Genomic DNA, 14,662 nt, shown 5'->3' with positions numbered 1-14,662 from the left:
GCCAGTAGCTGGTAAGCTATTCTCCCGCAGTATGGAAGAAATATATTGGTCTTCCCTTAATGTTAATGTAATGCACCAAACTGAAAACAAGAAAGGGAGATAGCAAATTATACTTTATGGACTGCTTTCAGTAGGAAAGGCAATATAGTGTAACAGCATGGCCAGTAGTAGGATCTAAGTGCCAAAGTGACATGACAGACAGAGAGAGAGAGAGAGAGAGAGAGAGAGAAAGTTTTACTGTGGAAGTATTAGGTTAGGAGTACAGTGGCACCCTTGGTGTTGCCTCCAGGAGTCTAATTAAATCTGGGAAATGAGGAAAGGGATTGAGAATCAACTTTTACTATAGTAATACATTCACATTTATTCCCATTAATTGTTGACTTCGTTAAATGCAAAAGAAGTTCTACAGCACAGCAAAAGACTGTCCCAATTTTCTAGAGTTTCTTGAGCATTTAGACAGCCAGGCCCTTGTGACTGACATCTGGCATGTGGCCCTCTACAGCCTTGGTATTTAGAGAGCATTTATTTTTCTTAATTAATATGATTACTCTGGATTCATTGTGGGTTTGTCTCATCACCTTGCCCCCAGTGTTTTTTTTTTCTTTATTTTGCATGTGTGAATAAACCACTTTAAAGGAAAATGGTTCGGAAGGATGTAGACCGAGCTTTAAAGTCATTGACAGAAATGAAAGTAGAGGAGGACAACTCTGTTTACCAATTTATCACATTTGAACATCTAAGGGCATGAAGATTATAAAACTAATAACAGAGATAGGCTTATGTAAGTAAATAAAAGACAGAGGACAGAAGGCCTGCAATGACTGCACTACTAAAAAGGCAATTTATGGTGATGCAATGCATTGTACAGTACAAATTTCAGATTACAGATTGCATTAATAGCATTTAGGGCTCTTCTGAGTTTTAATTAGAAACATTTTAAGAAATATATTTTATGCATAATTATATGAATTTTAAAGAACAATACTGAGGAGGTGCTGAATGGGAAATGAAAGTCACCATTAGTGGTATTAACTGGGCTCTACTAGTCTAAATACTATTGTTTATACTTCTGCTTCGCGTGTTTTTCTTGCTTCTCCATTGACCAGACATGTAAGACTCATGCTCACACAATCTGTAAGACAAACCCCAGAGTTGGCCTAAATCCCATCAATCCCATGATCACATGCCAGATGGTATCATGTGAAAATTGTGAATGTGCAGAGGATGTAAATGTGCCTTGGTCCTAAGAGTGATGGATATTGTGTTGTCTGCACTGATTTACAGTACACCTAATCCTCAGCAGGGTGACATCTGTACTTCAGTGGAAGCAATACCACCTCTGTCAGCATGGAGCTGTTATTTATGAATAATCTAATGCACTGCAGGCTCACAGACCATGTGTCAGTTTAAGATACACCTTATCTCTAATTTGGGTAGTTTTTGGCACCTGTTTTTATGTACTTCATTTTGACACTTTTTGTGGAGCATCTTGGTTTAATTTTGGTTCATTCCTCTTGGCAAACTGTGTTCAATTCAACAAGGGTCCCTCTGATGGACTTGCAATTTCAAAGTCCTCCATAAATCTTCAATGGGATTCAAATCAGTAGATTGAATAGGCCATCCAAGACCTTCTCCCCAGATTAATTTTTTTTGACAGATGAGACTAAATTCTCCTCTAATATGTCCTGGTACATCACTCGATTCATGCTTCCTTTGATGAAGTGTAATGCCCCAGTACCGTTTGCAGAGAAACAGCCCCATATCATGATGCTCTCACCCCTATACTTCACTTTGGGTATGGTGTTCTTGAGATCATATGTGTAACCCTTCTTTCTCCAAACATGACAAGCTGAAATATTGCTAAGGAGTTCTATTTTTGTTTCATTTGACCAGAGTATATTGTTCCAAAAGAGGTCTGATTTGTCTAAATGCTTTTAGATTCACATCTCTATGCTCCATTTTCAGTTTTGTATGGGGTGTAGGCACAGAGATGACTGCAGTGCAGTATATTGCTTATTGTTGTCTGTATACTTCTTGTTCCTGCTGCATTTAGATAATCCTGCAACTCTTTTCGAGTGACTGCTGGCTTCTCTCTTGTGCATTGTGAAATCTTAAACCTGTATCTTTCCATCTGCATATTATCAAATACAGAACCTGTTTTGCATCATTTATTTCTAGAACTTGATTTATTTCTATAATCTTTGAAATCTGCACCCGCAACCTGCAACTAGATTCCAGAGGTTCAGGGCCACTTGGTCCCACTCACTCCAAATTTTAGAGACCCAGAGAGTCCTTCAAATCAGCTCTCACCTGTCACCCTAGCCCCACCAGAGTATTTATAATTTCAAAGATTACAAATACATAGCAGATGGTAAGGTTTTACTTGGGGTTGGATGTTGTTTAGATTATAGGCTATTTATTACATTTCCATTTACCTTAGATGATCAGGTTGCAATTTAATGTATGTTGTAAATATGCTGAATCAATGTTACTGTCAAATTTGTAATGCAGTTTAAAAAAATTTGGTAGCCACATTTTCCTGTAATGGATGTTTGTGAATGACAAGGTTGCATAAAACCTGTGACAATAAAACTGTCATTCAGGTAGCTACTGAAATCTATAGGCTGAAATAAAAAAGAAAGAATAATGCTACAGCCTAGCTAATGGTAATTTGTTGGTGATATCTAGCAGAGATAGCTAGCCGTATCCGAGTAATTTGGACTACCTTTGTGCAGTTAGGTTTTTGGGGGGGATTGGCAGCCATATTTTCTAATGAGAGCGATTGAATATGAGAGCGATTGAATGATTTGTGAACTTAGTCTTATGAGGTTCTATCTTTGATTCAATTCAATTTTATTTGTATAGTGCTTTTAACAATGGCCATTGTCACAAAGCAGCTTTACAGAAATATATAAATTCAGGATATAAATTTTAAACACATAAATATATCCATAATGTGCAAGCCAGAGGGGACAATGGCAAGGAAAAACATATGAGGAAGAAACTGAGAGGAACCAGACTCAAAAGGGAACCCATCCTCATCTGGATGACAAATATTGAAATTATAAATAATTCCCTTCTATAACTGTGTACTACATGGTCAACAAGTGCAACTGTGTAAACAGGAAATTCATTATAATTTTCAGATGAAGTATATTTTGTTGAAGTTATCAACTGTTCACTGATGGAGACTGGACTGCAAAACTGTTTGTGGCAATTGCAGTCCAAAGCCATCTTCATGGTTTTTACATGATACCATCCTCAGCAATCACCTCAGCAACAGCGAGTGAAAAAACTATTCACGAAAGGCTTGACTAAACAAATATGTTTTCAGCCTATAAATAAATACTTCAACAGTCAGACTGTGTCTGAGTCCTGAACACTAAGTGGAAGGCTGTTCTATAACTGTGGGGCTTTGTAAGAGAAAGCTCTACCCCCTGCTGTAGCCTTCACTATTCAAGGTACCAACAAATAGCCTGCACCATTTGATCAAAGCAGGCGTGATGGATCATAAAAGACCAAAAGTTCACTCAGGTACTATGGTGCGAGACCATTCAGTGAGCTTTATAGTTCAATAGTAGTATTTTATAATTAATACGAAATTTGATTGTTAGCCAATGCAGTGTGGATAAGATAGGGGTGGTCATATCTTCTGGTTCCAGTAAGGACTATCGCTACTGCATTCTGGACTAACTGGAGTTTGTTTATGGAGACTGGACTGGACTGGACTGAACATCCAGACAGTAAGGCATTACAATAATCCAACCTAGAGGTAACAAAAGCATCCAACCTAGAGGTAACAAAAGCATGAACTAGTTTTTTTGCATCGTGTAGTGACATTATATTTCTTATCTTAGCAATATTCCTGAGATGGAAAAGGATATCTTAGTAATATTATTTATGTGAGCTTCAAATGAAAGACTGGAGTCACACCAAAATCTTTGACTGCTGCACATGATGAAACAGAAAGGCCATCCAGAGTTATTATGTAATCAAAAAGCTTACTTCTAGCTGCATGTGGTCCTAGTACAAGTACTTCTGGCTTGTCAGAATTAAGTAGAAGGAAGTTAAGAATCATCCAGTGTCTAATGTCCTTTACAAATTCCTCTACAAATTCCAAATCTGGCTGTGCTGAAACAAATCTCTCATTCATTTAACCCAGATAGAACCTTATAATACTACTGTACATGTTCTTGTCAATACTGAATGCACAATTTACAGTCTACATAATCACAGTCTAGGTTTTTAAAAATGTGAAGCTGTGGCCTAGCAAAAAACTCCAGAAATTAATTGCAGTCAGTTGTTCTAATTATTAAGATTATAGACGTGCCCTGGGGTTATAGGGTTATAGACATGCCCTGCCTTATGAAAAAAAAAAAAAAAAGACACACAAAGCCTGGTTATGGACGGATTCTGCTCTTCTTAAGAAAGATGTTCTGGGTTCATTTTGAAATATTTGATGGGTAGACAAGCATTTTGTTTTTCTTTATCATTCTAAATTGTGGTTTGGATCTCTCATTCATTATCACAGCAAGTAAATTGTATGTTAGCATAAATTATATTGTAAAAGTTGTAAAAATGCTGTAAATCTTTCAGCCAGTGTAATGATTCAAACCTTCTACTAAGGAGCATGACCAAAAAGCACAATGAAATGACCAGTCTGTGTAGATATATATGAATAATTGACCACCAAAAGAGAGAAGTTAACTTTCATTTCTCACGGCAAACAGCAGTCTGCAAAAGCTAGGCCTTAAAGGTCTTGTGACAGTCATGGAATTAGTCATGTGATCACAATGGAGGCTGCTGGGTGCACTAACATCCTCCAGATCCGCTCTACTTTGAGTGGTATGCAAAATAACAGGAAACACATGTTGCCTCTTTACAGTTCTCAGCGAAGAAGCTAGTTGTGGAAGTCTGTGTGAGACCGTCGTAATAGTGAAACTTACATGAAATAGGACAAAAAACATATCATAGACCTCAAGTTGTAGTCATAAAAGTCAGTGCAGTTCCTTTGCACTGTAGACTCGGTATTAGTGCTACTGCACCTATTTTGGAATGATTGTTGTACTTAAATGTTTCCTGATTGTTCACAGCATATCTTGTACTTTCCAGCAAAAGTACTCTGTCAATTTATTAATATACTATAAATTTAGAACCACCAGAAAGCTTTAATGCTTTCCTGAATGCTGTCAAATAAAATCTAAAATATTTGTAGTAAAATACTGCCGAGTCATTCTTAAAGAAGTAAAGCGCCCAGTTCCCTGAGGGATAAACCATAGAAATCATACTCTTTGCGCCAGAACTGTTTCTAAAGATCTGGTGACTGGAAAGCCCTTGAAAAGTCCAAATGTGTACTTGCCATGTGTTTCTTGAGGGTTCATCTCTTTACGTGTCTTAAAGTCTTATTACTCAATTCATCCTCAAGGTGTATTATTCAGTAACTACTATAAATTATTCAGTAACTAAAGTAAAACTAAGTGAAACTACACAGTAAAATGTAGTATGTAGTTACAAGAGTGACAAATTGCAAAAATGGGGCATATCACATCAATTGATTATATGCAAATATACCATATGCCAAAGGCTTAGTGATGGGCAGTGGCAGCTCAGCAGTTGGGGCTCTGGAATACTGATTTGGAGGTTGTGAGTTTGAATCCTGGTCCTGCTCAGTTCAAATGTGAGTCACTTCAGATAGAAGGGTGGATAGAATGGTCGAATTGTGTCAATTTAGCAGTCATAGACACTGAATGGCCTCAAATCCTTTGACTATGTAGTGCAACTTTACATTGCTTTTTTTTCAAGTGCTCAGAGTTTTGTGCTTGTTTCAGCAGGTTTGGTGGTCCATTGTGTTTACACTGCTTGCAGTTTCAAAATAGTAATCCTGTCATAATCACAGAAGTGCTGATTCAATTCTGTGGCACTTTTGAGGCTTTGTGATTTTTAGCAGCTACCTTGTCATTAAACTTGTGACTGGTGTTCCTCTTTATCTATGTTTGGCAAATGATGTCACGGCAGGCTTGGTACCAGAGTGGTGTGACGTTTTGTGTGAGAAACATATGAATTTAATTGATCATTATGCTAAACATAGATTGCAAGGCAAAAATCTGAAAGAAATACTAACCTTTTTAAAAATGAACATTTTTTGTTTTAAAAATAACAGACAGAAGATTATTAACATAAAATAAAAGAGTATTAATCATATACTCCTGACTCTCACACTCAGATGCAGCCAAAAGCCTGTTTAACTGTCTGGAGTCTGTTATGAAACTGTGAAAATTATCTGCTTGCTTCCATACTGTTGATCTGCATATATATATATATATATATATATATATATATATGTGTGTGTGTGTGTGTGTGATAATACACACACACGTATATATTGCAGATCAACAGTATGGAAGCAAGCAGATAATTTTCACAGTTTCATAACAGACTCTCTCTCTCTCTCTCTCTCTCTCTCTCTATATATATATATATATATATATATATATATATATATATATATATATATACATATATATATAAAGCCTTTAGTAAATTTGTCACAACTGTCAGGCAAATGTGTGATTAAAGTTTGATATGCTTCTTTCGCAGAGTTTGGCACTGTTTATCCAGATAATTCCCTGGAAAGCCCCCAAAAAATCTCTAATGAGATGTTTCAGATTCATAAAGTCATATCTCAGGATCTTTACTGTTTATTGTTAATTACTTACCTAACCCACAGTGCCAAAGCAGAAATATACATATGTATCAATTTGTAAAATGTACCAGTCTTTTAATTATATGTGTGTATGTGCATACTGCAAATATCTTAAATAAATACAATTTAAATCCAACTCTAAAACATACGGTCACTGTTTTGTACCCACAACATTCGGAAGAGGATCACATAAATGCTTTGGAAATCAGCCCATGGCGTTCAATACTACATCTCCATCTTTGACAGGGAGTAATGAGTGCTTATTTATTCAGTCTGGAAAGCAAAGGCTTTACTACAATTACCTGTGACCTATGTGACCTCTGCTTAACTGTAAGCTGCCTGGACTACATATGATGCATAGAGCTTTGGCCTTGTTTCATTACACAGAGTGGTGATAGGATGAGAGTGTGTTTCAGCAGAAGCTGCACCCTGCATTTTCTCACACTCATACTCAATCACGATCTCACACACAAGTCTACAATACGGACTGAGTGCATCATTGGCATGCTTCCTGTTAGTATGAATTCATGTATGCCATTTCTGTAGGATTAATAGAAATAATAGGTTTTGCTCTTTGTTCAGGAAATGCTAATTACAGATAATTACAGATAATTCCCTGGAAAGCCCCCAAAAAATCTCTAATGAGATGTTTCAGATTCATAAAGTCATATCTCAGGATCTTTAGATTTTAAAGTCTAATACTAAATGCTAAATATAAAAAAGAATAGTGAATTTAAGGTTTAAGTGCAAATCTTTATATATGGTTTAAGTGCAAATCTTTATATATGTTTCTGTGTCACTGTCATGCCAACAGGTGGTGCTATTTTTATCATGGATATTTATGGAATTCTGGTATATTTGTGACTAACATGCACACGGCATGCAGCTATGCATAGAAAGGGAATTGCCCATTAAACATATCAAACACCCAGGGTGACATAGTCATGGCCATCAGTATGTCTGTTAGAAACATCACGGGACAGTGTTCAAATATACCTTACATGCTGAGTAAGACACAGCCATGCCACCTCAAGGTGCTGACTAACAGAGGGAAGTAAGTTCTTATGTAACTTATGTAACAGCTTAGTTCATTTATATATATATATATATATATATATATATATATATATATATATATATATATATATATATTGAATTAGAGAAATCATGCTGTGGCACTTTAAATTACCATTTGTTTAATCTATGTATCACTAAAACACGAAATGCTTGTGTACATAATGTATTAAGCATGTAATAATATAAGAATAATAATAGTATGGTAATTAAATTGATGAGATACATACACAGTATATGGTAACTGAAATATAATATAATATAATATAATATAAAGGTGTTTGTGGTGTATGTGAGATGGAGAGTGGTAAGTAGACCTACTCTTTTGACCTGTAGCCAGCTTAGCATCATTTTATATATAAAGTTGGGCCCAAATATTTAATCCAAGTGACAATTATTCTTAATGAACACATTATTTATGTTTAATTGTTTGTATGAGGAATCCTCGCATGAAACTAAACTATAGCTTGACACATTGTTTTTGCTGTAACACCAAACATGTCATTCAAATGGAAACCCATATACTGTATGATATTCTCCTAACACAGTGCAGATTGCTGTAAAACCTGTTAACAAATATAAACTAATATTAGTAGTATAATTTCTTTTAATATGGATTGTTTGAAAAATATTATTTGATAGTATACATAATTGATTGAATAAAAGCAGGTTTTGGTGGTACACCTAAATGGCTAGATTTAAGAAAGTAAAGTCAATAATAAAGTCAAAATAAAATAAAGTCAATTAACATTATACACCTAGTTTGGATTACTTTTAAGATTAGTGATAAATCACTAGAGTTGTACAGGACTAAAGAGTAAAGGGAAATAGCTATAGGTCTACAGTATGCACTGGTGAGTTTCCTGATCCTGAACACTGCTGTAACTCGACACCTGACATCATCACACTGGACTGGAATTCCTGAGGAGAAAACTGCCTTGAAATCTTCCCTCCTCCATTTTTTTCTTTTTGTAAAAAGGAGCACTTCCTCAAAAGTTAGTACATAAAGCAGTTGTCTGCTAACAGTTTCAGACCGGGTTCGAAACCTTCCATGCTACAGAAGCGACTTTGAGACTTTTTCCGAGCTCACTTTAAGGTATGACTGGTTAAATGAAAGGTTTTTTAGCAGTATTTCATCCATTTCGTTTCCTAAAAAGAAAAACATCCGCGGGTTGAAGTAACTCCATACAGTTTCTTTAGTTTGTTTTAGCATTGTTTTCAAAGTTTGAGCATATCTAGGCTATTGGACTTAGTCCTCTTCTTAAGCAAGGCTTTACATCACTTTCACTTTCCTTTAAGGCAGTACATATGAAGATTTATTTTTTCTCTATCTAGAGGTCAAATAACGAGGGATATACAGTATGTTATGGTGAAATATTAGCGTTATTGTCGTGTGGGATAAATGATATTTCTCAGGTATAGATGGAGTCAGTGTGAGTCTGTCGACTGTCTGTGACTCAGTGATCTCGTGACTGTTTCCTTGCTCCCTCAGTCACTATGTTTGAGTATGGGTTGGTGTTATTCCTGCTGCTGGGCTCTGTCCTAAGCCAGCATCAGGATTCCTTATCCCTGGACTCATCATGGGAAAGCTGGAAAACTACTCACAGGAAGGAATACAATGGCCTGGTAATGTACTCTATACTGTATAGCTAGTAAAGTTCTTATAGAACAAAATATATGCAGCTGTTGTAAGAATAATTATTGTCTCATCAGCAATTCTGGTTTTGCTGGTTTGACAGGTTTTGATTGCATAGCACATGATTTTGATGATCATGATCATGTAATTAATCCTCATATGGATAAAGTAGGCATGTCTGGCATGTTATTCAGTGTTAAATATCAATAAAGTTGTTATGCCAGACATATTACTGTTTGTAATTCCAGTCAGTTGGTGGTTTTACCCAATTATCTGAAAAGGTTATTTCCGTTTTTAATACAACCTCATTTTATTGGGATTTTGGCATTGTATCAAATATAGTAATATAATGCACAAATGCTAATCATGTACAAAACTAATCACTTTGTGTGTGTGCACATGGTAGGGTGAGGAGGCTATTCGGAGGACTATCTGGGAGAAGAACATGAGGTTGATTGAGAGCCATAATCAAGAGTATGAGCTGGGCCTACACTCCTATGAGCTAGGCATGAACCACCTTGGAGACATGGTAAGTACCACTTTTCTAAAGGAACCTATTGTCATGACAAAACATAAAAAATACACATGGTTTGGTTAGAGTCTTGCCCATTTTTATTTTCACCAAAACTCTAATTACTTATTAATTTTCTTAGTGCTTCGTTGTAGTATGAATGGCCCTCTTTGCATCTGTTAACCAGGAAGTGAGAGCAGGTTGAGATCCAGACAAGAGGAACTGATCTTAGAGCTTGAGAAATTTTAAAGTCTTGAGAATTTTTTTAATTAGTCAGGAATACCTCAGATCTTTTTTTTTTTCTTTCTCAGAATCACTTTTGTTCATTCCTAGTTCATTAGAACACCAAGATAGCACCTCTAGAACTTTTATCAGTTAATGTAGGTCTGCTCTTTGTAGTTCAGTGCTTTAGGTAAAATAGCTACTATTAGCTTTTGGAAGTGAATGGTTTTCTAAATGATTTAAAATTTCAAAGAACAGTATATAATTTTACCAGAGCAGCTACCAGCTGCCAACTGCCAACATCACCTGTGAGGAACAAGACAACAGAAAAAATATATAAGCCTAACCACAGATCATTAAAATGGAAACTAAGAATAAACCAGTCCTTTTTTTTTTTTTAATTTTTGATATGATACCTATGTCAGAGCTTCTATTATTACTTGATACTGATTTATTTCACACATGGTCATGGTATAAAACGTGCCAAATGACAAATTCAGTCCTTTTTTTGACTTTGTTTACATTGACAGTACTGGAAACAATAGATCAAATACAATTAATGTTACTCAGGTTACTGTTAGATAAGGTTGAGCTTAACTGTAACTGTAACTGCAACACATTTTGTACCCTGTACTCTTGAACAGTCTTTAACTGTCTATCTCTCCATGTTAGACAACAGAGGAAGTAGCTGAGAAATTGCTGGGTCTCCAGGTTCCTAATGACAGTGATCCCATGAATACTTATTCTCCTGACTCACTGGATAAACTGCCCAAATCCATTGATTACCGCAAACTTGGTTATGTTACCCCTGTCAGGAACCAGGTGAGAGATCATGATACAGAGGACCTCTAACCTTGCTGACCTCTGACAGCAAGAATCTTAGTAGCTTTATTTTTTTCATGATTGTTCTTAATATAAGAGGTCAATATATGAGTACAGTTTGACAAGATTTTACTAGCTAACTTTTCTTTTGACCTGAGGTAATGCTTTCACAAGGAGACATATATGTGCTTATGAACAGCTGTGTTCTGCTTTTCTCTCTGTTTAAGGGCTCATGTGGCTCCTGTTGGGCCTTCAGTTCAGTTGGTGCTTTAGAGGGCCAGCTAATGAAGACCACAGGCAAACTGATAAACCTCAGTCCTCAGAACCTGGTGGACTGTGTGACTGAGAATGATGGCTGTGGTGGTGGATACATGACCAATGCTTTTAACTATGTTAAAGTCAACGAAGGTATTGATTCTGAGGAGGCTTATCCCTACGTGGGACAGGTATGCCTCTCTTCTGCATATGAATATTTAAGGAATAAAACACAATGGGGCTGATGATGATGATGATGATGTGTACCTTCTGTGGTAAATTGGTCTATAAAGGATTTTACAGTTCCTGTAATTCAAATCTCCAATTTATGATCTCTGGCATTTTTAAGGAACATTTCAGATAATGGACTTAATTTTATCTGGGGTTTCTGGGAGATCATTTGTCTTGATTTCCAGCATCCAAACATAGATATTTGATGAAGATATCAGATTACAATTAAATGCAGGTTTTTAGTGTTCTCTGTGAGGCTTTCTGCCATTTTGCTTCTCATGTTTGTGTGAACATTGCCCTCTGCAGGACCAGCAGTGTGCATATAATAAATCTGGGAAGGCGGCAGAGTGCCGAGGTTATAAGGAAGTGAAGAAAGGCAGCGAGTATGCACTGGCGTCTGCTGTTGCTAAAGTTGGCCCAGTTTCTGTAGGCATTGATGCAATGCAATCAACTTTCCAGTTTTACAAGAGAGGTGAGTGGCAAAAACAAAGCTTCATGTTACTCCTGCATTAACAAAGCCTTGTTAAAGACAGAAGCAATGCCGCTTCATGTGTAGGATGCTCAACTTCATATGATCTTTCTCCCAGGTGTGTATTATGACCCCAACTGTGACAAGGAAAACATCAACCATGCCGTGCTGGCAGTGGGCTATGGTGCCTCACCTAAGGGCAAAAAATACTGGATTGTCAAAAACAGGTGTGTTACTTAGAACTGTTGATTTTCTTTTTACCATCAGCTATGTTGATGTTTTGAAATGTTATTTATTATTATTCATTATTCTTACTTCCTGATTACCTGTATATCTTTTAATCTCTCTTTTTCTCCTTTTATAGTTGGGGTGAGGAGTGGGGAATGAAAGGTTATGTCCTGATGGCCCGTAACCGCAATAATGCCTGTGGAATTGCCAACCTTGCTAGTTTCCCTGTCATGTAAAACTGTTTAGGCATGTTTAACTAACCACAACAAGCAACCACTGACACTAAGCAAACACATGAGGGGATGAGCCATACTTCTTAACTCATTAGACCCCTTGCTGCTTTTCAGTACATAGGAAAACACAGTTGAAATAGTATTTTTTAAATTCCATGATTCATCATTAAAATATAAATTCTGTATACCTAGACATGGAATGTTCCTGTGAACAGTTTAATTGTATGTGCTTTATGCAATATGTAGCCAGGTAAACATATCAGTGAATATACAAATTCCTCTGGTAAGGATTTGATGTGGAATATTTTGTCTTGTAAGGCATAATATAGGGAATTTTTGACAAAATGAAATAAAGTTTGAGAAAACATGCATTTGTTTATTACTTTACCCACTAGGGATGTAACCAAATACAAATAGCTTATACTGGTTGAACAGATAATGTGTTCTAAATAGATACAAATACAGACACTAATAGGAGCCATACTCTTCATTTTTTTAGAAAGTTTGCCAGAAACTTTCACAGAGATTCTAGTTGAGGCTAGAGCTGTGCATCGGGACTGGGAACAGGTCCATGTTTCATGTGTTATGGCACGAACTTGAAGGGCGCAAATATGAAGCTCGTAGGAATTCATTAACAAATTCGCAGGAATTCATTATCACATTCTTTAACAAATAAGAGGCACACTTTTCTTCTATCGGCAGTGGTTTGATCCACTAGCATGACCTAAATGCTGCCTTACTTAGGTCCAAATTTCACAAAAGAAATATGCTTTTATTTATAGAGCCGCTGCTACGTATAACCCACACAGACCACACGCTGTGTACAGGGCAGCATATCTCTGCTGGGGTTTCCAAAAAATAATAATGTAATTCATTTTAGAAATATTAACTTAGTTCATTGCTCATGTATTTCTTAATTTTTAGATGAACATTCTCCATCATTATGAACATTTATAATGAAATGCTGCTCAAAGGACCCCATTTTGTCTAGCAGCAACATAGCATTCCAGCTTCACAGTAGATTCTGATTGCATGTCAGGCAAACATTTTTGATCTTTCTGGAATGTAGCAAAGCCAAAAACCAGAGTAAATCTGATAAAATATTATTAGGTGACTATTTTTGTCAAATAGAAACAGCAGTTTCTTGATTTGGGAAAGACATTCTTGTTTGGAAAGATAGCATACTCAGTGACATTAGATAGAAGCTTGCCAGAGTTGAGGCCAATTATGAACTCAAGTGAAGTAGCTGAGGTCAATTTATTTTCTCATCAGAAAGCCCCTAATAACCCTATTAACTGCACTTAGTTTCTTTGGCTCCAACATCACAATGCAAGAATCTCCTGGTCTGAGCAAGACATCACAGCCTGGTCTCCTCACTGTCATGAAAAGTTTCCGTGACACCCCACTATAACTATAGCCTCTATCCGGCATGTACCCACTGCCCCCATCTGAAACCAAGCCCGTGGAAGACTACATCTCATAAGCACCACAGCAAGGCTCCATCCGGTCCTCCACCTCTCCTGCATCTCCAGAGGTTTTCTTCTTACACCTTCTTCACCAAGCATGATCTGCATATAACTTCACCAAGCTTGAGCGTATAACTTGAAATGAATCAGAGATGAGGAGTGGATGCATGTGGAACTCATGCGGAACAGTCTTTTTGTGAAAGGAGAGAAGTGGGAATTTCACAGGTCACATTTCTCGGGTATTTTTATTGTAGCACATAGGTGTTTGTGAGCATTCAATCTATGGTTACAATAAGAGGAAACTATGCCACCCTGGAAATGTCACCAAAGAAAATATCTGCCCATGCTGAAAGGTATGCAGTTATGTAAAGCTAGCAAAGCACGAGATGTGTTTAACAAACAAACAAACAAACAAAAAATAGAAAATGCCTTATTGTTAACAACAAGTCACTGATTTTTCTAGACAGATAATAAAATTATGTAAGACAACACACTGCATACAAAGTAGCCCACCTTGCAAAGAGAGCAGGTAGAGTCACTGTACCCAAGAGGAGGCACACACTCACAAAAAAATTAACAACACAAACGAAAGAGAAACAAACAAACAAAAACAAGTAAACAAGCAAAAAAAAAAAAAAAACAGAACCAAATGCAGGAAAGAGCTTAGTCATCCTGGGAGCTATCTAGGGGCCAATACCGAAGAACATGCAAAAACATGTGGGCAGATAAAACAAAGCAAATGTAAACAAAGCATGATAATTACATTTCAGTTGGGCTTTTTTGCATCCTACATATTAAGAAATGCAGCTAAG

At 36.6% G+C, this 14,662-nt stretch overlaps 1 protein-coding gene across 1 annotated transcript; it reads left to right on the top strand.

Annotated features, from left to right (window-relative positions):
- Nucleotides 1-8,706: 8,706 nt before the first annotated feature.
- Nucleotides 8,707-12,753, top strand: ctsk (cathepsin K). Its single transcript, XM_026926534.3, has 8 exons — nt 8,707-8,873; nt 9,270-9,403; nt 9,820-9,942; nt 10,819-10,968; nt 11,196-11,414; nt 11,761-11,926; nt 12,042-12,150; nt 12,288-12,753. Exons 2-8 carry the CDS (start codon nt 9,275-9,277, stop codon nt 12,385-12,387), a joined length of 996 nt encoding a protein of 331 aa, XP_026782335.2. The 5' UTR covers nt 8,707-8,873; nt 9,270-9,274; the 3' UTR covers nt 12,388-12,753.
- The last annotated feature ends 1,909 nt before the right edge of the window (nt 12,754-14,662 follow it).

This window comes from Pangasianodon hypophthalmus, chromosome 1, assembly GCF_027358585.1.
Source record: "Pangasianodon hypophthalmus isolate fPanHyp1 chromosome 1, fPanHyp1.pri, whole genome shotgun sequence".
Lineage (NCBI taxonomy): Eukaryota > Metazoa > Chordata > Actinopteri > Siluriformes > Pangasiidae > Pangasianodon > Pangasianodon hypophthalmus.
The sequence above is the reverse complement of the archived record's forward strand: the minus strand, read 5'-3'. Positions and strand labels throughout refer to the sequence as shown.